This window comes from Ammospiza nelsoni, chromosome 8 (genome assembly GCF_027579445.1).
Source record: "Ammospiza nelsoni isolate bAmmNel1 chromosome 8, bAmmNel1.pri, whole genome shotgun sequence".
NCBI classification, from domain to species: domain Eukaryota; kingdom Metazoa; phylum Chordata; class Aves; order Passeriformes; family Passerellidae; genus Ammospiza; species Ammospiza nelsoni.
The window spans coordinates 24,478,730-24,506,345 of record NC_080640.1 but is presented as its reverse complement, the minus strand read 5'-3'; the positions used below and the strand labels follow the sequence as shown (position 1 = coordinate 24,506,345).

The following is a 27,616-nucleotide window of genomic DNA, read 5'->3' as shown; positions in this document are numbered from 1 at the left end:
AAAACTGCACTGCCTAGACCTTAATTATAATGGCAAAAGAAAAATTCAAATAGTTTCTTTAACCAGCAATCATGTTTTTTTCTGGTGCAATTTGGATTAAATCTGTCTCTTCTTAAGTATGGAGAACACCCTGTTTTCTAAAACAATTAATTTACCCTAGAAAGCTCATTCATAAATGAAGCTGTTAGCTAACATTCAGCATATGTTCATTACAAAGTCCAATGTTTCAAATACAGACACAATGCAAGAACAAGATTAATAATGCTCATATTTCTCTTCTGATTTAAATAATTTACATATCAACACTTGAGTTTCAAATTGGCTATGCACAAACTACACTATGTACTAGTATATGCTCATTTATAAGCTAAATACAGATCTGTGAAAAACTAATGACAGTAGTAATACAGACACACACACGAACTTGAACCCTAATCTTTTGGACAATCAAGAATTGTACAATATAAATGCTCATACGCTCTTCCTCTAGATAGGATATTGTGTACAAATTTTGTATCTGAATACATTGCTACTTCCAGTAGACCTTACAGAATTGTACTGAGTTTTTCCAGTGTTAACTTACAGAAGTCTGTTTGTTCTCCGAGTTTCATACCCCTCCTAACCTCCTGCACAGCTGTTTCCCAAGGTTTCCTTCAATCATCACACAATTGGTACCCACAGCCCTCCAGAGCTCAGGCAAACCGAAAGCCTTCTATTTATCAGCTTCTAGGCACAGACAGAGAAGAGTGAGTGAAACTGGATTGTCTCCTAAAATAATGCATGCCAATGAAGTTTCCAGTCCTGGAAATACAGTTCATGTGCTGTATAAGCACACAAGTGGCTCCTGAAGCAAAGGTCTGCACTGAGCTCGTGCCTTGAGGCTCTGGGACCTCCATGCCACAACCTTTGATTTATTGGCAAGGCCAGCAGAAGCTGTTTTCACCCACATTTGGCCTCCTTCTCTCCAACCCCATTATCTCAGATGTGTCTCCCTCCCACTGTGGAACTGTGTGTGACTAAAGGAGCAAGCTGGGCTTAAACCAACTGTGCTCAGAAGGAAGGATGTACAGACAAGTCAGTCCATGGGGCCTCGCCTGCCCAAAAGCTCTCCAGAGCAAAGGAGATGAGTGGCTCCCATTTCTTGTCCCTTCCCCTCCGACAGAGGCTGTCAGCCAAAGCAAGGAAGGCTTAAATGTTCTTTAAAAGCTGCTGTTTACAATCCAGTCAATTACAATTACTCAAAATATCCCCACTTGAGGATGATAATGCTTCTAAGGGATTTCCCAGAATTTTTTCACTTGCCCTCAAGGTGCCACATGTTCCCCAGGGGAGGAAAGGCTGGCAGCCAGGGGACACCGGGAGAACACTCTGAAGCACTGTCAACTGTGAGTTAAAGCTTTAGGCTTTCACTAGATCAAGCTCTGTGGGTAGTGCCTCACCAAGGCTGCAACCAAGAGACTCCATCTCACTGGCACAACAACTGACAGGATTTGTGAGATAGTGGCACCGAGTTATTTGTTTGGGAGACACGTGTGACTTGTCCATCTGCACAAAAAACGTATGCTAAGGTCTTTTAATGAGGACTACATGCAATGTCTGATAAGAGAACAGATTGCTGCATTACCTCTTCCACCATAATCCAGACAGATTGTCAAGCAGACTGGGTCAATCACCATGTGTTTTTATTTATTCTTTTTTTTTTTGCAATTCCTCGGAAAACTGACAAAAGAAACACAGCAAAACCCCAATGAAAGAGCTGATGGCTTTTGTATTTTGGCATTACTTTACTCTGCCTTTGGGATGATGAACTTTCTCACACATTTGATTGATGTAACTAGCTTAACTGATTATTCACTTTGCCTCCTAGCAGTTCCTTCCTGCTTATATCCAAGGAAACAGTCAATTAGGAGTATAATTAATTCTTCCTTTCATGATGGGGTAAATTTGGAAGGTTGTGACCACATGAATGCAGGCAGTGCAGCTGGTTAATCTGCAACTCTGAACCTCATGCTCCTAATGAACAAACTACAGCTCTTATACTTCAAACAATAGACAAAACACCCAAATCCTTTACAGTGCATTTGGATACCTACAAAATCACACATGGAGGAAACACATTTAACCAAACAGCTGCACTGAAAAAAATCTATGAATGTGCTTTTATGTCAAACACATAAAGAAAACCATCCAAAACAAAATACTGGAAGCTAGTAAACCAAGGTTAAGCACATTCAACAACTGGGTGGCCACAACTAGTAGAAGACATTTTTAGCACAAACAATAGAAACCATCATCTGGATATAATGGATAAAGACTTCTCCATCATGTTTCAACAACTAAAGTAGTTGCTCATCAAAAATGAACTCCACCAGAGAGGACATCAGACCTTGAAAGGCAGAGACTGAATAAGGCAAAGTGCACCTACAGGCTGTTCAAATGTCAGTCTACACAGCTACCTCACACCTTTCTCACCTTAACATAGCAGTTTCCAGCAAATATCTAAGGATGAATTCCCAGAGCATTTCAGGAGTTGACTGCACTCTTACAAGTTTCATCTCTTTTGTCTACATTACATTTTAGTAACACTGACTCCAGGAAATACAGAGATTTCCTTCTCAAAGGTAGCATGAGTTTGGAGATTGTTAGATTATTTTTATGAAGTACTTTTTGAAAACATGTCTTAAGTATCTAAAAAATATTCTGGCTGGTCAGACCATATGAATTCTATAATAATTTAAATTATTTATTGTCTCATTATATTGAGCATAATTGGCTACATAAATCTGGTAAAAGCAAGATACAGAGGCAGATGAGCAAACTAGTGGGAATAAGCTTCTGAAATTACAAGTGAGCCAAAAAAGATGCCTTAATTAAATTTTTTTTGAATGAGCAAAGAGGTGATACCGAGTTCCATCTTCATAAATTTGCTCTGAGTTACAGATCTGGATCAGACTTTGGACTGAGAAGTTTGGTTTCCTGCCCAGATCAGCTGCAGAGTAATTTCATGAAATTATCACAATTCAACAGAGACATGCAAAAAAACCCTTAACTTCTGTTTTGTTTCAGCCTTGAAAACTGCTGAATTCACAGTTTAATTTGGGTTTTTACTTTGCTCCTCTGAACATTCCAAATGGAAATACCATTATTAACGTAATCCAAATCAGCTCCTACCTCTCCCCCACCCCCTTTTTTTTTTTTTAATGTAAGCCCTATCAAAAGGAAAAATTGCTCATGAACATGCTAAGTAATGTAGCAGCTCCCCACTGACCATCATTATTTAGATGGAAACAGAAAATGGGTACTTAAAATAATAATAGTTAGTAATCTGATCACAGATTCCAGATGATTTCCAATCTTTAAGACATTAACCACAATAAAGTTCATTACTACATTTTCTCTACTTATTCCTCCATGAATGGAATAAAACTGTGTCAGAAAGGAGCAGCTAAGTAAGACAAGGATTTTTACTTCTCTGCATGTATATAAACATGTGCACCCAGAAAAGCACTGGATATACCTTTAACTAAAACCCAAAATATTTATTTTCAACCAAATAATATTTGAAATAACCACTCTTTAAAAAGTCAAGCTAACATCATGCCAAATTTTTTTTTCAAATAACCAAACAGATGTCCCAATGAAATTTGCCATTATTCTTTCCAGGAGGAGAGCCTCCATGACTTTTCCAGTAACTTTAACAGAATTCACTCCAATTCTGTTTTCCTGGACAACATACTAGGAAAAAATGGGAAATTGGTGTTTTGAACTCTTCTTATGAGGAAAATACCATTAAATCAATCTTCATTGATAGTAAAACACCAGTCTGAGCAGGAAAATGCTATATTCTGTACACTATTCTACTTAACTGGGTTTTTTTTTTCCTAAAGTTTGTGGGTAATTGCAAAGAGTACAGTATGTCATCCAAAAGATACTGATTTATAGTTGGGTGGCCACATGCAGAAATCATCAGTGAATATGCCTGCATAGTAAAGTGCCTCTGTTTAAGCAGCATACACTACCTGTATAACTTCTCCCTGAATCTTCTGTCTGCATTTTTCTATATATTCTGAAAACATGGGAAGCATAGTGCTGAGCACCTCCCTTTTATTAAGAGTTTGCTCTCTGACTATTTGTAATAACTACAAATTTGCCTGTTTTCCATATAAAGACAACTACTGCAACTATTTAAATAACTAGAGGGAAAAACTCCAAAACAAGAGCAACCAACCAACCATGGAGCTGAAGTATTCAGACAATTTGTTGGTATTGGCTTGGTATTACTCACGAGAAAAAAAAAAAAAAAAAAAAAAAAAAGAGGGCCAAAGTAAATGAGTATTTCATTAGAATTGTTGTCAGTACAATATGTGAGGTGCACTGGGGATGTCTGGGACCCATCTAAACACCTTAGAAAACAACGCTATCCTGCTAATACACAGCTGACACGGATGTAGACTGGGAGCCTTGCAATTGAGTTCTGATTTTATCAACTCTTAGAAATAAAACAAGTCCACCTCCTGTCAGGAAACCATGCAAAATGAGAAACCTGCTGCACTGATCACTGTTCCAAGTCACTGATCTGACAGAGAAGGCTTCAATGGCTCAGGAAGAAAAGCCCAGACTGGGAGCCTAGCAAGTGGTTGAAAAAGCAGCACTTAAGAGCGGCCTCCTGGATCACACCACTGTCAGCTACATCAGTTCTGTGTACACTGTCAAGGGGTTGGAAAAAAGGCAAACCTGATCTTAAATGTCATTCCTTCCCCTGTAAGTACTCAGTGTGTTAGTTCTGCTCTCAAAGTAACATCCATTGAAAGATGATTAAGGTTACTGAAAAACTAAGGCTGTTGAGAAGTGTCTGATGGAGACTGCTGCTTTGAGGAGCAAAATATCCACAAAGAATCTCAATGTCCAAAGTCTCCCAGTCCACATCATCTCCTGCCCAAACCCCAACAGCACAAAACCATGGAATACTTTTTGTACTGACTGGGTAAGTATTTACTTGGGTTAAAATCACACAAACAGGGAGGAAAACAAAGAGAAGTAATGTTTGTTTACACACTCCTGGCTGTTTGCTGGTAGAAACAAAATTTTTGAATCACCAGCATATTTCTTTCATCCTTTCCACAGACGTTATGCTCTTTTCATAGTTCCTGACTTATGACAAGATAAAGAAGTTCCAACACTAAGGTGAGAAATATTTACGGGCCCAAACAGAAAAGCACAAGACAGTCTGACTGCGCAGGTCTACAACAGCTCTTAGCTATTCTAAGTTGCAAAAGATTCCCCCTTTGCAGCAGGTTTTCACAGAATAATGGACAAAAATTTGCGGTGCAGTTTCTGTGTGGATAAGTACTGCCAAGCACTTAAAAACATAAATGTGAAATTGTATCTCCTCATTAGAGAATTCTTCCCCATCACTGTAGTACTAAGTGGTCTCACAATGTTTAATGTATTTCCATTTCTTTGAGTCGTCAAGAATCTTATCCCCGTTTTACACTTGGGGAACTGGGGCAGAAAGGTTAAGGATATATTTAAATGGCAAAACTATGTCCATCAGGTAAAATGTCTAACACAGATGTCTCTTCAGTACAGACCTAATCCACCTACAATCTGCTTTTAAAGACACAATTTCCTTTGCAAAGAGAAGCTGGAAGTAGTAAGGGGCTTATGTCCAAATAGAAAGTTCCTCTCTAAGAGTGCTTTGCACTGACAGTTCTGATACACTGCATACCAAGGGACCCAGGGGACTTAACCAAAACCATGCACCCTCTTTGTCACATGCACCTCATTTAATTGAAGTCTAATAAATAATAGATTAAAGCCCGGCCCACGATATAATCTGATTCCTGTAAAATTGTAGAAAAAGGACCTTCAAAAAAGACCTTCATAAACAGCTTTAAATGAGCCAGAAGGTCTCTTTATGAAGGCAGCAACAAAGACTTAAAAATGTCAACAAAACATCTAAGTGTTAGAGCAGGACTTTGCTCAGATGGCATCTGCTGATGGCCAAGGCATGCCCTACACCCAGCCCGCGGGCACGTCCTGAGCAGCTGGAGACGTGAGCACCCAACACCCACGCAGCACATGGAGCTCACCCGGGCCTGAGCGTGCTGTGGGACCCCAGAGGCTCCTCTGGGCTGAGTGCCATGGGACCAGGGCTGCAGCAGGGGATACTAAAGGACAAGGACTGCAGGGAATACTGCCACAACTCCCTGAGAGACATCATTCATCGTTAGCTTAAATGTACAGGATTAAGGCAATGCAACAGTAGTGTTACAGAAATGGCTTTGATTTTGGCTCGTAGGTGTCCTTCAGTTCCAAGATTTTAACTAATTATTTTGAGGCTCATCCAAAAAAATAAGAAGGGCCTGATAGGAAATGATCACAAACATCAGCAGCTGCTATGCAGAGATGCTACTGATACAGAGACAGCTGGGTACACATTTCTGCGGTCATTTCCTTGATGAATAGAGAGTGCACTGTTGCACATAAAAATGGCATTGTCAGCCGCTCTCAAAACACTATAGGTTCAGTCCTGATCTGAACGACTAAGACTTGTCTTTAAGGGACAGAAAGACTCCAAAATCTGTCAGTCCATGTCCTGCTGGCATTCCAGGCCTAGGAAGACAATAGCTTTCACCAGCAACTCTCAAACCTGCAAGGCAAGCATCTGATTCTGCAGAAGGTTACATCAGACATGTCCCTTAAGTGCACAGAGAACAGAGGCTTTAAAAAGGATACTCATTCAGCCAGCTAGGTTCATGCTCCAGCAGGAAAACATGTCACAAGGCCTCTGGGGAAAAAGAACTCAATGCTCCAGGCAGGCAAGCCAGGACAGTTGGCAAAACAATGCAGGAGAGAAGGAGGAAATCGTCTCTTCAAAGGCTAACAGGGGAAGGGGCAAACCATGGGCATGCTGAAGCCTGCTCCTAAATGTCATTATTCAAGGGGAAGTTAATGACTCTTCCCCTCACACACAGGATGTGCTCTTCCCCCATAAGCTATCATTCAAAGAATCAACTAGTACTAACTAAGCATGCTATTAGCTGTTGATATTTAATAATACCAGAACAGAAGCCACAGCTCTGGCCTTGCCAGGCCTCTTGATTAAGGGCAGCACCGTAACTAACAGTGCCTTTGGCACTTTGACAGGTTCAGGAGGTTAGTGCAAATTTCTGACAGGATTTGCACATCAGTGCTTCACTGAATCACTCACCGACCAACCTTTCTGGATAAAAAAAAAAAAAAAGGAAAAAACCCCAACCTTGTGGCCTTAGGGGAAAAAAACAGCAAAATTATGACATTTTTTCACAGGGTATTGTTCCAGATGTAGTAAAGGGAAGAGCAGCATCTGCAAATCCTGGACTGAATTTCTCCATTGTATCAGCAGAATGATTACTCAGTAAGTAACGCACTGGTGCCCCAGTAAACAAAACTGCCCAAGAATTACTGATATGCCAGTACCTCAGGGCTTGAAGAAGGAAATTCCCAGTAATACTGAGAGCTGATGAAGAAAAACTCTGAGGTGCTTCTATACTGAACCAAGCTAGATCAGTAAATAGAAAAATCTCAGAGCAGGGACACAGCACTTTATTTCTGTAGAATCCACATTTGCACCCTGAACACTTGAATCAGTCATGGATATATTGGCCCTCAGAGGACAACTCAAAACACAGAAAACCCAAACAGCCAACCAAAAAAATTACACCAAAAACCCAAATACAAACAAGAAAGAGAAACAAACAAAGAAACAGACAATAAAAAAGATAATAAAACAAAAAAACCATAAACACACAAAAAACCCCCCATGCTGCTATACCATTTCCATAAAAGTAACAATCCAAGCTAAACAAATTTTGGAAGATGATATTATCGGCATTAACCAGCTACAAAGCTTTATAAGGCTATAAAAATACAAGAGCCAATATACAAGGAAATGGATAAGCAAACGCAAAAACAAGACTGAAACCTTGGAAAATCATTTTCCAAGCTTGCTTCTCATGAGATGAATTGGGCCATGGAACAGTCCCCATTGCTCAGGCAGGCTGAAGTTGGACAGAACACTGGAAATGCATACTGCAGGGAAACTTGGAAGCCAGACACTTCCAAAGCCCTTTCCACCTTTAGCCTCTCTTATTCTACAACTAACAGGTCTGAATTACAGAGTTTCCAGGTTTTCACTAAAACAAGGACGAGACATTTGTCATTGCAAAGCTGCCTGGAACAGGCAAGCCAGAGTGGCTCAAAGGAAGGAGATAAAACACAGAGATGTCAGAGCTGCCCCGCTGAGTGCTTTAGTCCAGTGCTCAGTTTAGCAACATGAAGATGTTTATGCTGCCTGCAAGAGGACTTCAAATGGCATGTCTACTGAAATTACTTTAGAGGAATATTTTACATGACATCATCCAACTACATTAAGTCAGTTCAATTACTGGTAATCAACTTAGAATATATCTGTGTAGTTATTTTTAGAGGTTTTACTGAGGTTTATTAGGAGAACATATTCTAGCACTCCCTTTATCAAGATGCCATAACGCTCAGCTATTTTGGAAAAGGACAATTTTATTTTTATGCCCTTTGTGTAACATTTGGGGTTTTGAAGAGTTTTATTCTTTCTTACACTCCCCAGAGTTAGTTACTTCTGAGGACAAATGTCCATTGATTAACAATGAAAAACACACAGGTTACAGAGAATTTAATTAAGGGATAGACTGCAGAGCACTGGGTCTAACTATCCAGGAATTTGCTTCTCCCTTCTCAATGAAGCTCCAGGAAAACACTCCAAGTCCTGACAGCCTCCAAAGAAGTTACATTTCTCATTTTCAGAATTCCGAATAACACAGAGCATGCAAAGGACAGCAGAGCTCCCAATAAACCCACTGGGGCAGCCACTTTCACCCTTTGGATGCTGGATGCTGCTGGGATGTGCTTTCTCAGTGGCAGGGGGCTCTGCAGCCCTGCCTTTGCTGCAGGGGCAACGCTACAATTTCCTGCATAATAAAAAGTTTCAGCAGCACATGGGTAGGGCAGGCTCATCTGCAGTACCACCCCTACACAGGGAAACTTCTCACTCCTCTGAGAGCTGGGAAAGGGAGCAAATATACTTTAAAATGTTCTTCTGCTTACATAGTTCACATGTATGTTGTCTTACCCCTCATGTCATATTAGATCAGGATGGAATCCATAAATATAATATTAAGCTAACATGAGCAGGGTGAGGATAAGTTAAAAGACAAAGCAAGTTGAAAACAGAGAAAAAATCTCCCTCCCACTCTATACTTCTACCCTTTCTTTTATTACTTGACCAGCATTTTTAAGGGGTCTGTTTTGTTTTCTATACACATGTAACTCCCATTACTGTCAGTAGAAATTATGTATGCACATCAGTAGCAAACCAGACTGCAGGATATTTAGCTCTCTAAGGTATCCATGTCCCTGTTACAGTCATGATTCAGGAAAAAAGCCAACAAACATACTTGGAATCCTGCCTTTAAACAAACACCATATTAGAACAGGAAAAGGACTGCCTGATTCTTCCAAATGAAGGCAATACACATGAGAGAATCCTACTTAAACCAACAAAAGACTGGATTAACAGCAGTTATCCTTTTCCACCATTCCTTCAATGCTGCAGCGTCTCACATGATGAAATCGATCAGAAATACCTCTTCAAAGAAACAAAGATAGGATTCTTCACTAACCTTTATACTGAGATAGTTAAAAAATTACAGCAATACTTGAGAATTGCAAACAAGAAGACTAATATTTAGTTACTAGAACTAAGAGTACTTTTCCATTCACAGACCACAAAGAGCTTTTACAATATTGCATCTCCATCGCCATAAATCGGAGGAGGAAATAATGGGTAAAGTGGAAGAAATTCTGCCAAGAACTGAAATGAAAAGGAAACCATTTTTCCTAACTCCTCATCTGACATTTTGTCCCCTGCAGCCCATCAAGCCCTTCTTGACAAGCCAGTGTGTTGCCCTCTCAGAAGCCAAAATCCCATGAGATCGTGGAGGCTATTCTTTTCCACAAAAGAATCCTCATATGCAGAAGCTCTGACAATAACCTGTTCATTCATTGCCATTTTTTGTCCCAAGTATGAACAAACCTCCCTTCAGGTATCCACACCAGTTTAGTTCCTCAGGCTTTTATATTCACCCCTCTTCAGTGTTCCTCTACTTATAAGGCTAGGAGTGAGAAACACACATTAGCAGCAGCACATTCATCACTGTGTGCCTTAAAATCAGAGGAAGGCACTTGAATTCCAGTAAGAGAATGTTTTTTCCTTCCACCACTAATCATCTCACTGCAATGTTTTCTCGAAACCACAGTTAATGTTTTTGTTCAGAAATTAAATCTAATCATCAATACAGGGACATGAACTACAGAGTCTCTGGGCACAGACACTTGTCCTGCCAGGCTACACACCACGAGACTGTAAAAGCAATCATGCTTTTAAAAACTCTGTATTTCTTCAATGAATTCACTGCTCTCTCTGTGCCAAATACAATTCTGACATGGTCTCAAAACCAACACAAAAGGTGAAATGAAACTTAATGAGAGTTTTGCAGCTGAAGTCCACAAAGCTTGATCCTGCCCAAAGTTATTTCACTTCTGTCACAGGAGGAAAACTCATAATGGACCTTAAGCTCCCTCTGAACACCTCTGTTTGAAAAACCAGACCCATATTAGCAGTGTATTAGCAGCCACAAATGCTAGTCTAGACATTACAGCCACAGCCTCCTTCTTTAATCCTCTCTGGCTCATACATATCTGCATGCACTAGGCTGTGATCACCCACATGGTTTTCTTGGCAATTTGGATCTCTCAAGGAACCTGCCCTGAATATTGCTCTAGAAATACCCAGTGCAGTTTTACTTATAAAAGTGATTAATTGAAGACTCTAAGCTGTCTTGAATAGGAAATAAAATGTCACTCAGCAAGCCATAAATCATGAAAGCTGCCAATAAAAGCACCTGAACCATACAAGACAGAACCATGCAAGCCTACTATCTGTAAAAAAAAAGTGCATCCTCGCAACAAAATAATACCAATTGCTTGTTTTATTAAACAGTTATAAACTTTTCTGACAATAAGTGATTTTGTGCAAAATATCCTTCCCTGATTTATCATGGATAATAAGCTTGTGACTAGAAACATTCAGAAATTTTTAATTTTATTATTTTTTTCTTAAGGGTGTGAGTCATAAGGATTGATCCAAGCCCTCTGAAGGCAGCAGTGCTTGTCAATGTTTGGACAAAATTTAAACTCTTTTTGGTGGATGCCTATCTTATCTCCTACTAGGTCATTTATTTATTTACTTCCCCCCTCTTAATAATTTAATACACTGACAGTAAAGAATTGCTTAATTCTCCAGTAACATATTGACTTTGCAAGGGGTAAATGAAACTAATTAATTCATTTAGTAAAACTTACTTGCAATGGCAATACATCTATCATAACAAGATTATTTTATCGAGCACACTGTCTATTAGCTTGTAAAGAAATACTGTAAAATAAAAGCAGCTTGCTGGCACATTGTATTGTCTTCCATAAGGTGTTTGCTAAACAGTGCAGCTATATTGTGATAGTGGATTTCACTGTAAATCTGTTTCTCTCATCAGTGTTGTTTTCTCTCTTTTCCATAAATCTCTTTTGCATGTGGCAGCACAGGAAGAAAAAAGCACTTCAGTAAGACAACTCCTACTCTCCTTTACAATGACTGTGGAGGGATAACATTGAATATTTGTCTTCTTTATGTCTGACAGAACTTATATAGAAATATATAATGTATGTAGCATATATAAGGTATACTGTATGTAGCATGCTAAAATGTGCATCAATTTAACACATGCAAGCTACCATGCTTCCATTTTTTCACAGTGGGAATGGTACACACCAATCACTAATAGAGCCTGCACTACATGGATCTTGCAGTTTTCTAATAAATCAAATGGCCTGGTGAAGAAAGGTATCTTAAGTTACATTGTTCTCAGGAAATTAAAAATGCTTCACAGTACATGACACCTATCAAGAGCTGTGAATAAGTATAATCACAGTCTAACAAAACCAATCTACTTCATAATTTTTTATAGTGCTTTTGACTGCCATACCTAAATGCTGCCTAAGTAAATTATTTCTATACTCAAGGATTAAGAGTGGCTGTTAACAGAAGAATCTGGTCTTTTTCCTCCATCTCCAAAGCTCCCCAGAGCACAGGGATGTCTTGAAATCTGTCTTGGACACAGTGTTTGCTAAGGTTTTTTAGAACATTTAAAAAGTGGGTTGCTCCTGTTTCCACCCAGTCTTTTTACTGTCCACATTTCCCCATGCAAACAGTCTAATCCAGAATTTTCATGTGTTTTGCTCAAGGTCTTACAAAATGCTTTGCTCCAGAAGAACACAGCAAATGAAAAGGTAATGCTCTTGACTTAGCAGGAATGTTTGCTTGATCCCACTCCTCCATCTGCAGAATATAATGTCATTTCTTTGAAGCAGCTAATAACGGGAACAACAATCTGTCTGTCAACCACAACAGCACGATTTTACTTAGCAGAAGCAACCCCAGGTAATGAACAGGAAGCATGGAGGGAACTGCCATGTGAAGAGAGCCAGATAGATACAGTTTGTTTCAGAAAAAAAGTAACTCTCTGAAATATCCTTCCATGGCTTGTTATTACATTAGACTTTTCTTGTTCCCTTGCTGCAGCTGTCTTCAACAAGAAAATTTTAAAAAAGCAAACACAGGTGTTTACCCAAGGATCAATTCACCTGCTGTTCCTCTGCTCCACCTGGCCCTGTCACTCAGTACCTGGCCCAGCCATACAGCTGCCATGACTCATCTCTGCACGAGAACCTTTCCACATGAGCTATTTTCAGGGCTCTGGTGCTGCAAAAGGAGAAGGAAGGATAAAGACCTTTCTTTAATACCACTTCATTTATCTACTTTACATCACGCTTTTACCTCTTTTGAAACACCAACAGCACAGTGGCAGAAACCTCCAGGCTTCTGAATGCTAGGCTAATGTGCAATTCACCCCCCTGTAATGAAAGGCATCATAACTCATGGGCATCTGCATCATCCTCCCCCAGATAACAATTTACTGAAGCAGCGAAAAGCAAAGAGATTTCCAAGTTTGTTGCAAGATTTCAGATCTGTGTTTGAATGGAGTTGATGGATTTTCAGAAGCAGAGTGGAGTGCTCTGCTTTGAATTAGCCATTATCTTTTACATCCCTCCATGTTTCCTGTCATCACAAAAGAAGATGAGTTACCCTTTAACTTACTGCAGAATAATCTCTGACTACCAGCAAAGGGGTAGTTAATGCTACTGGCAAGGATGATTTAGGAGACAATTTCAAAGTTCAGCTAACTATAAAAACAGAAGTCATAGTAAAACAGCCTCATTCATTCTGCATACTGAGCATGAGGGAAGCAGGGCATAATACCACAAGCGCTGGGAGATGTGACAGTGTGATGCAAAACGGCAGTTTCTCACCTTCTCCCCTGACAAATGCATCCAGCTCTGCTGACAGGAATTGGTGCTCTTCAACCACTGCTAAAAAACAATATATTAAGTATGACATCAGTGCCCAGACCAGATCTGACAGGCCTGAGTGTATGAAGAGGAAATCCTTACCTTACAGATCCAGCAGAATAATCCTGACTTCACAACTTCCATATTTAAACAAACCAAGTAACCTAACAGCTGCAGACAGGATATATTCTGACAAAGGCTTGATTCTAAGCTTATTTTTTAAGCCTCCTATAATGAAAATGTCCATTGTTTCAGAAAGTTACAAGTCCTTTTCTGTGCTTAAATAGCAGCAAATGTCCTCCAGCTACTTGACAGTCAGAAGCTTTTTTGCTTTTACTTTTTTCTTCAACTTTTTATTTTCACACATGCTCATATACATATAAATATATACGTATAATTGAGTTTTTCCACAAAAAATAAAAACCCTCTCAAAAAACAAAGAAAGGAAGTAGCAGTTGTGTATTCAAATTTGTTTAACAATTTTTTTTTTATGGAAGATTGTCACAAGAGGAGTTCCCAGCATTTTGTATCACTGTATATCTCTCAATCCTCATCACCTTCTTACGACCAAATACATGTTTACCATCAAGGCTTTAATTGCAAGCACTACTGAAACAGTTGTTTAATAAGGCATCTTAGATCTTTACCATGGGTGACAGTCCATCAGAAACCTACAGTTCAAAAACCAGTGATCAAAAGGTAGCACATTTTCCCATGGATATTCAGCTGCCAGAGGCACAATAGAGAAAGACTGACACTGAGACAAAGACCACCACCATATGTCAACCATGTACTGAAGGAAACCACAGTTTGAGAAGAAGCACTCCAGAAAGAGTAAACCCAAATAAACTTGTGTATATTTATCTGTGTACTTGATGGTAAGTAGCCTCTTAATTTCATAATGAGAAACACAGACTTCTGAAAATGCAAAGTGCCTTAAATGTACCTGATTCTCCACCAGCATTTGCAAAATAACAGGAACATCATTTAGGGAGATAAAAATCAGCAAAACAGTCCATGTGGCTTATTTAATTTCCAGGGTACTCATTTTATGTCACTCTGCAACTTCACACTTCATATATCACCATATCAACATCTTGTTATAAAAAAAGATCCCTGGATACTTAAAACAGTAAAATGCAAAATTTCTGCGTGACACTCCGTTGGTAGGACTGCTAGGTGATTTTTGACTAGGGCTTGAAGACCTTGTTAAATATTGTCCTAACTCTGGGCAGAGATCACTATGGCCCATCATAGGCCATTTGTTCCCACAACAATCCAAAATCGTTTACCCAGACAACTCTACAAAAACATCAGCAGTGAGAAAGCTGCCAATGACTACACTTAAACAGCTTTAAGATTTCAGTGTTAATGTCTCATTGAGATAAAGGGAACAATCCCTCACTCCTACAGTTTTTCTTCCGAAGTGATTTGGAAACTCTGCAATTGTCACTAAATGTGCTTTTCATGACTTGATGTTGGGAAAAGTCACCATGGTAAAAGGAATAGAAACTAAATCCCATTGTGCTCTCCAGGAGCAAATACAGTATCTTCAAATGAAAAAAAAACAGCAAAAACTCTACTATTAATAATAGTGACAATTGCATTCTTGTTTTAACTATTTTACAGTCCCCGGGTTACCTGAAATCTAGGTGAGAAATCCATCTTCATTAAGTAATGCTAGAAAAAACTATGAACCCATTAAACATAGAAGCAAACCATTATCTGAAAATCTTGCCCATTCTGCTTTTGACAGTACTTTTACATTAACAGTTTCCTGTTTTTCCTAAGCTTCAGTCTGTTTTCATTCATCCAATAAAAGTGGTATAAGGAACAGAAATGAAACAAGCATTTTAACACTCACTTTGCTGAAATTTCCCCAGGTAAACAAAACAGGTACAGAAGCTGGAATGTAGCAGCTGAATTAATTTCATTGTGGTTTTTCATTATTTTAATTTCTTATCTCATTGAAAATTTTTTAAAGCTCATTCTTTCTAAATAGGGTTATATTTTGGAACTTGGGTCAATCCTAAATCCATGTGGATGTTTAACAAAAAAAGGTACAGGCAGGCCATTGCACAAAAGGCTTCAGTGTTGTTACCATATTGGCAATATACTCCCTGATCCAGGGGTGCATCTACACCCATTATCTGGCAGTATCTAAGGGCACTCATAATTAAAGCTGTTAGAAAGAGTTGCCTAGTGTGAAAAGGCAAAAATGAGGTTCTGCATTTCTCTGAATCACCTCTTCCATGATAATGCTCCTTCCTATCTTCTTAATGAAAGCAGAAAGAGCAAAGGCTTAATATTTTCATTCTATAGGGAGACAGATTGGACCCACAAGCTATTCAAAAGTTACATGTGGACAAAAATCCAAATAAAACATTCCTCCCAGACAAAATCACATGCCTAAACAATCACAGATGCTGTGATAGTGTCTGCTCTGTCTATCAGGACATTTGGAAAGGTAATCACGCACCCAGTGCAATTTCATCTGCAATGGCAGTTCCACACATTTGTAACTTGCTGTCCAAATGCCAGAAAAGGTGAAAAGGCAACAATTCTGCTTCAAATCAAGACTAGCTAGGATTGGGTTTAGTTCTTGGAAAGAAGGAACAATAGTCTTTTTCTTCTTCATAGTGATTTCCTCTGTCTTTCTCGCATTCAGAGCGGGATAATGTAATGCTGGCAATATACAGAGTAAACAAAAATCTTCTAAGAATGGGAAATAGGGTAACATCATAGGATTGCACTATATGCCCCTGGAATTTTGTAAAACACCTTATCACCAGCTCTTTCCAGTGGAAGAGACCAGGGCTGCTAACCAATAGTAGCTAAGTATCTCATGTCCCAAACCCCATTTTAAATTATGTATATTTAAACAAACATTTAAATTGAAAATGTGAAACTATAATGAATGCAATGGAAGATGCTATGAAACAGAAACAACAGTAGAAAAACACAAGCTGCAGTTCTTCAAAGTTCAAAATCTAACAAAGCCTTGCATTGATAAAAGGGAGAGTTCTCAGCAGCTGATGTCAAAGACAGATAAATGGTACTGGCAATCGCAATTTAGGATTCAGGGTGGAAAATACTGAAAGTAGAGTTATAATCCCAGTGCTAATTTTTTTCACGGTCTCTCTGCAATCATTAAGTTCTTATTTAACAAGAACTGCCTACCAAATCATAAATCCAGTTTAACTCTTGAGAAAATGGATCCTCAAACCCTGTGTCTATTTCAGCAAACACCATCGCTCCAACGCATTTAATTTTTTATCTGAAGAGAGCAGCACTCTTTACTCTTCTTGGTGACAAGGTTAGGCCATATGTATACAGACTTTTTCAAGGCCTTAATTGGAAATGCTCAGTGGCAGTGTGAGGTCCCCAGCTCACTGCCTGGGATTTGAGAATGCTGAGCATGGAATTAGAAATTGATTTTTGAGAAGACAAAGACCACCATATATCAAATACATCCCTGGGGATATTCTGAAAATCAGGAACTCCAGAGGCTCATCTTGACATCAAAGGCATCTAACTCCTGTCTATTCAGCTGTTAATGATTAACAATATAAGTATTTTGATATTAACTCTCAAGTTACATTAACTGCAGACTAAGTTATCATGATCTCATAAGGAGCCGTGATTGACCAAACACCAGACATTAGCTTCAGCAGACATACAAAGGCTGCATTTGTCCTGTTTTTAACACCCTGAGCACAAAACCGTAAGACGATGAAGTCAAAAGTTTCCAAGAGACATCATTTAACTCATCCAAGGTAGGACTGATGATGAATAACCAACATGAACACACTGCTGTCCCACCTGTTCTTAAGATATTCCCAATTAAAAGAAACCCCACAATGACTGCAGACAAAAATCCTTGTAGCTCCCTGCTACCAAAATGTTTCCCTAATACCCCTTGCTATGTCCCAAGTTCTAATTTCCACTATTACTCAATATCCACCAGTACATCCACCTTTGTACTACTTCTGCTTAAACTGAAAAATCTGAACTCTGTGCTCAGTTGTCTTTGTAAATAAATATTGTCACTCATTTATATTTTTCTTCAAAACCAGCATTTCCTACGTTTCTTGTTGCTACCCTTTTCATTTCAAGAAGTATGAAAACCAAAATGCATCATTTAAAACTGGGTATTGCCAGGCATCACCAGGAAATAAACTATTGTGTCAGGTATGACTCTATTTAGTAATTCTTACATTATCTTACATACCATTACCAAGGTTTACCAGGGAAAGGAGAAAAAAATCTTTTGTCATAAGGACTCTCTAGCAACAGAACATTTTATAAAATAAGTAAAAGTCTTTGCTACCAGTCTTATTGCACTGACAAATGTTACTACTATAATCAATCTAAACTGAGGTTTTGATGAGCAATCTAAATATTTAATTAATGTACATTTCCTTTATTGTCTCCTGGAAGTTGTATTTAGGACAAACATATTCTGAAAGGCCGAAGCAGAGACTTGCACAGATTCATCCCCTTTGCTTTTTAATTGCCAGGTACTAAGGATGGCTCTGCCATGATGCCAAAATTGCCTGTGCAAAGATAGAGAACAAAATTTTTCAAATAAACTAAAAAAAATCACACCCAACTGCATGATGCCAGGAAAAAAAGGATTAAAAAATTATTGGAAAAAAATACAAAAACACAACTAAAAATAGTCTACAACAGCTAGATTGAAAAAAAAAAAGAAAGGTGGAGGGGCAGCATAAAAAAGATAAGTAAAACCTTGGGCTATTATTGCTTATTTTCTTTAGATATTTACTGCCCTAAAACCTTTGGTCCAACTTTAATTTCAAATTTTATTAGACTAGAATCTAAGAAAATAAATAGTTTAAAAAAACCCTTTTTCCAACAACAGGCTCACTTCAATGCCTCGGTAGGAAAAAATTATTTTATAAATGTTTCTGGTTTTCACAGAGCTTATAAGGGTGATCTATCACAGCCTCTAAGGATGATCCTATTTGTTTTGAAATCTACAGAAACTAGGTTTTGAAGGTTTGGGTTTTGTCTCCTTTTTTTAATAATAAAAATCTGCAAAATACATGTTATAAACTCTCTCACTAGCCAGAAAGTTCCCAGCAAAGCAATTTAAGACAACTTTTCTAATCTTCACAAAGGCAAAAGTTTACCAAAGCAATAAAACGGTTTAAAATGCCTTCTCATCTAGTGTGTGTCAGCAATGCTGAATTGAAATGTGCAATAAAATTTATATTACAGCCATATTGTTTCCCCTTCATTACTTTAAAACATTTATGTATGTGTACGTTCAAACCCAAAATCTAAACACTCCCATTGCTTTTTTTGTCTCATAATAGCAATTGGGATGAGCCATTTTACACAATCATCATCCTCAGTCCTTTTTACTTCACTGGCATCCAAGAGCTCAGCTAGAGAAAGCTCTACCCAGAATTGCTGAAAAGCAGTAACAGACAATTGGGTTTTTTTCATATTTGTTCCTGTATTTCTCTCCAAACACACACTGTGACTATCAAAATACAAATGGGGCACCCAATGCATAACTCACAGTTCAAAGGTAGCAGAACCAAGCCAAGGTAGCATCCAGAAAGCATTGCCAAAAATCTACAGCCCAGGGAAACGAGTCCTACAGAAAGGCTTCAAGGCATCTCCCCTGGTCCAGCTGAGGAAAGTTAGACTATTAAGGCTACTCATTAAAGCACACACAGAATTTGGCTGATGCACCTCAGAGCCATCTCAATGGTTAGATAGCACACACCACAAAAGGGGAACTTGACATCCAATGGGAGCAAAGAGAAATCTGGCCCCTGAATGTACTGCCAGAGTGTTTTAACTTTTGGAACTGTGCAATTCTTTATGGGGCTTTGATGCAGCAGTCCCACTCTAAAAACACTTTGCTGATGCAGGATAAACTAAGAATATGCCTGAGTACTTCAGAGATGTGAGAAGGATCCACTCAAGTGTTTTACAAAATACAACTCCTCACTGCAGGGGCAGAAGCAGCACTCTGTTTTGTTAAAAATCAGTGCTGGATACTTCCTCCAAAGGTCCTAGCTGAACTCCCCAGTCATCACAGTGCAAATCTCACTCAGCAGCCAATGCCCTCTACCCAAATCCACTCTCTTCCACTACTCCCGATTTTAATTTTTGCGGGTTTTTTCCCCTCTGAAAAACAAACTTCTTTTCCCATTAAAATAAAAACTTGAGGCCTTTTCTTGATGAGAATTCTTTGGATTCTTTCCTTTCCCCTCGCTGTTATTCAGATTTCATGAACAGCAAGCACACTTTTCACTTACAGTCTTGCACACCACAATCTGGCAATATAAATGCATTCATATAATTTTCTAGTGTCTACTTTTATGCTGTGTAAAAGAAAGCCTGATTGCTGCCCTAGAGTACATATACATTCCAAACCCTCTGGTCTTCTGAGATGACTGACTGCCATAAATGTATGTATTAATCATGCTATACTGGCTATTCCCATCTAAATAGACCTAATTAATCTAACTTTTTTTAATCAACGTTTTAAAGTCATAAATTGTTATGGGCTAAATTTCAGTACACAATAGCTTTTCTTTGACTTTACGTTACATTTTCTGTGCATTAATGCAAATTATTTCTCCCCTTCTTGATCAAACAGCCAGAACCTGGTGATCAGTACCTTCCTTCCAAATGCACAGCAGCAACAAGCAGAGCTACTTTTAACACGAGGCAAGTTTTAAGCAGCACAGTGGCAGGGGTGGAAAGAGAACCTAGAGAATCAAATCCATTCTCAACATCTTGTGAACCATTGATATTTTTTACATCCTTTTCGATGTCTACTTTAAGATGACAGGATATGGAAGGGGACCTCATCAACAAAGACAAAACATCTCCAGAAGCCAACCAGTGCAGAAGTATCACCTCTTAAGGTGACACTTCCTTTGACACCTCTTAAGGGAGTCAAAGGAAGCTGCTCTACATCATCCTTGTTAGGGGCCAAACTGTAAGTATCAGTCAGCTCTTTATGCAGGAACGGTAGAGAATGACCCAAACTTCTACTCCTCCCAAATCCAGAGAAAGCATTGCTTGTGGCTTTAAGCCACTGGGAGATTTAAGTCTCATCTCCAAGACACCCTGAGAATGGCACTGACAGGACCACAGGATGCCTGCTCTAATTCAGTGGCAAAACTAGCCTTTAAGGGGCTTTGGAGATAGATGAAATTCTGGTCTACTCATGTCAAAATGAGTCTTTCCATTTCACAAGTGAAAACAACAGATAATGGAATTGTCCGTATCAGAAAACTTGGTGCCTCTGAATTAGGAGGAAAAGCTAGATTTAATTTTATTATCTGAGATTGAAATTTGTCTCACTTAGAAAAAAGCCATAATGGACATTAAATAAAAAAAAAAAAACCACAACCAAAACCCAACCACCCATTACAGCAACACAAGCAACTTTGTTATATCAGTTAAATATATTGTTTAATTAGTTTTCTAAATGCATACACTGAAAAGCCATTAGACAGCCATTAGGAGTAATACATCCATTTTCTTTTTACAATCACCTGATTTACAATCAGCCAAATTTCTAAACTAATTCAGTCAAACAACATTTCTGGCACAATTACCCCAGCAAAGTTTCCAATTCTCTTTTTTGACTGCAATCACTGTAATTTTCCCTTAGGCTCTAAAGCACTGATGATCATCTTCGTTTCAGCAGATTTACAGAGCATCTCTTAGGTTAAAATGTTCCTAGCATGTTTATGGTCTCATTTCAAGATCCAGAAATCTGAAACTATTTAGTCATCTTTATGAAGTAATCTTTAAAAAAAACAGCTTTGTGTTCTTCTTATGTGGGGAAAAAAAGAGATGGCTATAGACAAATTTCAAAAAAATCCTAAGCTCCCAAAGGATCAAAATCCATCTGGTTTTTCACACCTCAGCTGATTTCCTATTTTGTTAAAAAAATTTTCTTAATAACTTTATTAATTAGCAACATATCTACATGAAAACTTGTTAAAGGGCTCATAATGACTTTGCCAAAACATTGCGGATTATCTCAGTATATGTCACGGATAAAAGAAAAACCACATTGTGAAAATAAAGCCTTTGAATAGATTTCATTCTACAGCTTCTCCAACGCTATTTTTCATTGATGCATTATCACTCTAGAGATTCTGTAAGGTTTCCCATTGTGTTTTCCCTGTGTTGCATCAGCTCCAGTATCACCCAGTTTGGAACTGGATTAGTCAATCAACAAGGCACATGATATTCTAAGGATAAAGTAACTGGTGGTGGTACTTTACAGAAAACTAAGAGAGAGAGTGTGAGGCAACGAGCAAATGTGTAGCACAGCTGTCAATTGAATTTGAACCCTGATCTAACCAAACTAATATGCAAACCTCAAATCTGTCCTTCTCTTGCAGTAATTGCTGTATTTATCCTTGCAATGCTTCAGTTGATTGCTTTCCAAAATACAAGACAGTTACAAAAAGAAAAATCATCTGGAAAATAAACAATTCCAAAGTTTCTTTAGAACATTTTGGTGAATTTTTAAGCTTTGCTTCTGCCAAACCAAACAAAAGTAGAAAGCAAGAGCTAAGAACAGACCACAGCATGAACGTGCCTCAATCCTGGAAGAAGATGCCCTTCACATCCACCCTGCTCCCACAGGAACCACCACCCGTGTTCAAGTAAGTTTTGCACTGCTCCTGAAACAAATACCCATGCTCAATAAGCACTGTCAGGCAATTTTTACATTTCAAAACCAAGAGATAATTGCAGTCCATCACCAGCTGGCACCACTTCCAGCTCTGCCGGAAAGTTGAAGGATGCCAATGTCTGAACAAAGCAAACACTCTCCTCACTGCAGACAGGCTCTAAATGACCTTTACACAACAAGGCTCTCCAGAAAACACCAAGCTTCTTCAGTATGGATTCCTTCCAACCCATGGCCTATCTGTGTTTTCTAGGTTGCTTTATGGGAGAGAAAGCAGCCTGGAGGAGCGGGACCAGCAGTGCCAAGCCAAGCAAGAAAGTACAGCAACAAGTGAACAAATCCTCTCCCTCCTGCCAGGGGCCAAACTGGGGAAAAGGGAAAAAATTAAAATTAACAAAATACATGGGTTTGCACCAGCCAGTCTGTCATTTCAGTTAAAAAAACAAAAATGTAACAGACTGTGACATGACATAGAGATAGAAAACCGATGGTGGGCATGCTACTGAATATGTATCTTGCATTCAGGTGCTGAACCCACACTGCTGTTCAGACTGACTGCTGATGTTAATGCTATGAGAAATCTTGTCTGCTAATCAAAGACTAACAAATGAGCTTTAAGCATTAAAATGCTGGCTTTTTGTTATCTTCGAATTCATTTCCTTTATACTGTTTCTGTGATAGTAGCAAAATCCTTGAATGAAGCCAAGGACCAAGGCTGCAACTGACTGGCAGAAATAATCAAGCCAATAGCACATATTGCCCTGACACCTTGAGAAGGCAGCACATAACAATAAGAAGGGAACTAAATATAACACAAATATGGATCCAATTAGCATGAATTTAAAAAAAAAACCCAATACAGTAAATTACTTTCCGTGAAAGGGAAAACGCTGCAGGAGGTGAACTTCACTGCAAAATTTCCTTTGTGAAGAAACTAGAAGGTGAAGGACCTGACAATGGGAGAAAAATGAGGGGAGACATCAAGCCTAGAGGGCCACAGAGAGCCCAGGCTCCTTCACGGGTAGGAGCACTGGGATGAATCCTGGTGAGTGCTGTGCGAGTGAAGCAGCACTTTCACAGTCCAATGCAGGCAGCTGCAGGTGACCAGAGACAGGACAAGTGCCACCTGGAGAAGAGCCACAAGGTGAGATGATGAACCTCTGGGCAGAGAAAAACAACAAAATAGGAAGGAACTTTGTGATTTTGATTAATACCTCTTTTCCTATCAAAAAGAGCAGCAAGGTGTGAAATTACCACGTAACTCTGATCTTTCCTGATTAAGACATATAAGATCTAATGAAGTGCCTCTCATGGTCCTTCACAGATTCCCTTTACCCATAGTCAAGGTAATAATAAAACAGAATAATTTTTACTTTACAATGTAAAATCCTGATCATATATTATCTGACAGATAACTGTTTAAAAAAAAACAGGCACAAAAATTATGTCTGTCCTAGCCAGTTCCTGACACAAGTCAATGAATGGTCTGTGCTCCACCATTTGACCTCATCAGCACTGGTTTGATCTAAAAGCATGAGCACACAGGAAATCTTTACTTTGACAGAATCACATAGATATTCTTTTCCTAGAGAAAGCACCCATTTTCTATCATGAAATACAAATATTATGTGAAATAATCCACACTTGGAGGAGAAGAATGTCAGTATCCGCAGTTGGTTTCTGAAGTTGGTCTGCCCTGGATCTGGATGCATGACTTGAGCCTGGACTTGCACTAAATTGTAACCAGTCAAAACATGAGCAGCAATCCTAGCAGCAGGGAAATGCACTCTAAGAATCGATCCCAAACAGTCCATAAATGAATATCAAAACTAGTACATTCATCAGAAGTTTTATATCACAGTCAATAAACTAGAAAAAAAAGTTTGAATAATCTGCATTCAAGAGCACATAATTGAAGTAGGATTACTTCCATGAGCAGGTTTCCCTTCCAATTAAAAAAAAAAAATTGCATAATGTAATGCTTACAAACTGTTTTTTATTCACGGAAAAGAAATTATCTCATCAAAAGTACTCCCTTTAATAACAAAAATTACTTTCTAGACAAGACAATCCTACCAAGTCTTTGCCACAGGCACTCTTTTCTACATTTAACTGCACAAGGTCCTCCTGTGATATCAGTGAGCTTTCAGAATCAAAACTCCAGCACCGAACAGCCAGGCAAGTAAACATCCTGAAGTCCTACAACTGACAAGGTGTAAAACTTTGGAAAAAGACATGTGCACACTCCATAATAAACCCTGCATTTCTTTTGATTGGTAAAAGAGACAGAAGTCTTAATTTGGGAAGAAACATTCCTTTTATTTTTGCTATTTCTAGGCTAGTGCACGTTGAGGACAGTGCCTGCAGGAGACCCACACATTGCCTGTGGTGCAAAAGCGCCACGGCTGCGCCTTTCTGCTTCAGAGCAATTGGTCCAGTGTGCTTCCTGCAGCCCACCAGTACAAAATAACCAAATCTAATCCTTTCCACTAACAGCACGCTCACCAGACTGACTACGCCAGCTCATTTAGTAAATGCCTTTGGGGTTGTAGTGAGCACATGTTTTATGAACTACGGCAGTTCTAAGCTTTCCAAAACCTTTAGATAAACCAAAGACACACAGCAATTGAGTACAAGGGTATCCCTGCAGGTTAACTTCGGGTGGCAGCCCTCTATGATGAGGCCTGGCCCAGCTGAAAGAGATTCCTGCACAACACCTGGCAGGAGCATGCCAGCTACCACTGCAGAATCCCTGGCTCTCACCCGGGATGGAGCCCACTGAAGTTTCACTGTGCTCCCCACCAGGGGAATGCACCATCACTCCTAAGAGAGCTGTGTTCCTAAACTGCAACTCTGTGCAGGCAGGGGCTTTGCTAGTACCTCCAAGACATAACACTTCATCCTACCCCTGCTGTAAAATCAGCTCTTATTGCATAAAAGCTAATTAGTGTCACACACCTCAACAATGTGAAGCAGTGTTTCTCTAACAACAAACACCCATAGAACATTGCTAATACACTGGACTTCTTGAAATAACTATGAAAACAATTACCCTAAAGTGTGGGCATAAATGTACACAACTTTTCTTCCCCACAGTTTTAGCAGAAACTAACAGGAACCAAATATTAAGCCTCAGTAGTCAAAGCTGAGGGCATAAGCAAAATATTTGCAACTTTAAGTATAAGCAAGCAGTATACAAAAAAAAACCTACTTGGCAGCCTACTCTACCCAAATAAATTAGCTCCTGTAATATTCCTCCAAATATATTTTTGGCAGATCTCAAAGTTAACAATTTAGGGCTACATTTAATAAAAAAAAAGTCTTTGAAACTATTTCCAACTGCTGAGGTCTGATACTTAGGTTTAGATATCTGTCTTCAGTAGAGAGAACCCCTTTCCCATCTGAGAGTTTCAGAATGAAATTCATGTAAAGTTGTACAACTAAAAGTAAAATCAAATGGTGGTCCAACTGAAAGGGAAATAGTGCAGGGGGGAAAAAGAGCCATTTGAGAGAGCAGCTCCGGAGTTCCTAACACAGTTCAGGATGTGCAATAACCTGGGGTATCACAGCATGAATCAAAGAAAGCTCATCTGTCCAGCTTAAACAGAAATCACGGGAAGTCATCTTCAAGCAAATGCATGTGAATCATTTTGGCTAATGAAAACATACCCCTCAAGCTGAAGAACTTACGTAAATTACATTTCGCCTAATTCTGCCAAAAACATTAAAGAAAATGGATTTGCCGAAGATAAAAGCAAAGTAGGCATGATAGATCATCCATTAGCAATACAAGTATGGCTAATTCTTCCTGACAGTGAAATGTCTTGGGATACAACCCACTTTATTTTTTTTTACTAGATGTGTGTTTAGATGCAGTATATCCTACACATTTTATCTCCTTATATCCTAAACTTCACTACTAGTGCAATTTTACAAAGATCAGGCCCTAACAACAAGGTATTAAGAAAAGAAAAAATATGAACAACTGAAAGTATTTTAGCATAGCAAAAAAAAAAATTAAAAAATTAAATAGGAGCTGTATAATCTCTGCAAGTACAGCAAGTAGTTTAAAATGGTGCAAATTAATGCAGTTAATCTGAATTAATAATAAGAAGGAAAACATCACACGCTTGTGAGGAATCACAAGGGCAGAATTAATATTGCACTCTACTCACTGTTAGACCAACCAGTGAACTAGTTTGGGCTTTACTTTTTTTCATTAAAAAAGTACAGTGCATTTTTAATGTGCAAGGTTGTACTGCATTCTCTAGCATACAACTTTGATTTATTCATGTAAACGTCAGAAATCCATCAGCAAACAAAGCCATATGGAAGAAAAAGAGATATAATGGATTTTCTGTTTGCTTTAGAAACTTGACATCTGTGGATAGCATCATCTAAGTTACAATCCAATCACTATTCATATTGTGGTCATTTTCATTTACCAATCCAAAACGCATTTTGTCTTACGATACAAACAGCTCTGGGAGAGAGCACAGAAGAAATCGTGTTTTAAAAACTTAAAATGGGAATACAGTTTAATATTCTCCCTTTCACATCATAAATTCAAAGAAAAGCAAACTCACATCTGTTCTAACTTAGCTTTAAAAAAACGAAGAAAACGTATCAGGATCATTTATATCTTGTCTGTATTTGTGGCAAGATTTTGGGAGCCGGCCCGAGCCGCCGGTGGCACCTAAGCCCCGCAAAGTTCCCGGGGGGCCGGGCTCGGCGGTACTTACCCCCGCAGAGCAGGAGGAACCCGGCTGGCCGCGCCGCCGAGCGCATCTTCCCCGCGCCGCCGCTGCGGCCCCGCCTCGGCGCTCCGGGCAGCACCGGCCGGGCTGCCGGACGCTCCGCGGGCTCTCAGTCGGGCCGGCCCATGGCTCGGGCCGGCGGCAGCGGGCCGCGATGGGACGCACGGAGCCGGGCAGAGCCGGGCAGGGACGGGACGGCCCGCGCCGGGATGCTCCTCCGCCGGTCCTTCCCTCGGTGCTCCTGGGTCCGGTGCCGCCCCGCCGCCACCGGCCGGGAAGAAAGCGGCTCGTTCCCTCAGCGGCGCCGCTCCTCTCGGGCTCTGCGGGGAGAAGCGAAGTCACGAGCGAAGCCCCCGTTCCGCCGCCGAGCCCCCCGCGCTCCCCGGGCGGCGGCACCGCCCGGCTCCGGCCAGCCCCCGGCCCCTCCTGCCCGGGCCGCCCCGCCCCGCCCGCGGAGCCTCCGCCGAGGGGCGCAGCGCCGGCCCCGCCCCGCGCATCCCCCGGGCAAGGTGCGGGGCCGGGCGGAGGCCCCGCGGGGTCCCGGAGCACCGGCCGCGTCCCCCGGCCCCGCGGGCAGCAGCGGGGCGCGGGCGGGAGGAGCGGGAGGCGGCGGCTCGGG

The 27,616-nt window shown here is 39.8% G+C and overlaps 1 protein-coding gene across 3 annotated transcripts in view; it reads right to left on the bottom strand.

Annotated features, from left to right (window-relative positions):
• Nucleotides 1-27,158, bottom strand: part of RET (ret proto-oncogene) — a 73,983-nt gene extending 46,825 nt beyond the window's left edge. For 2 of the 3 annotated variants that reach the window (XM_059477167.1, XM_059477168.1), the window contains exon 1: nt 26,983-27,158. In XM_059477167.1, the coding sequence (XP_059333150.1) occupies nt 26,983-27,028 (46 nt within the window). In that variant the 5' untranslated portion in view covers nt 27,029-27,158. Of the gene's footprint in view, nt 1-12,967; nt 13,045-13,500; nt 13,546-26,982 lie in introns of those variants that run through there. The other variant, XM_059477169.1, reaches the window with a different exon arrangement.
• Between the last annotated feature and the right edge of the window lie 458 nt (nt 27,159-27,616).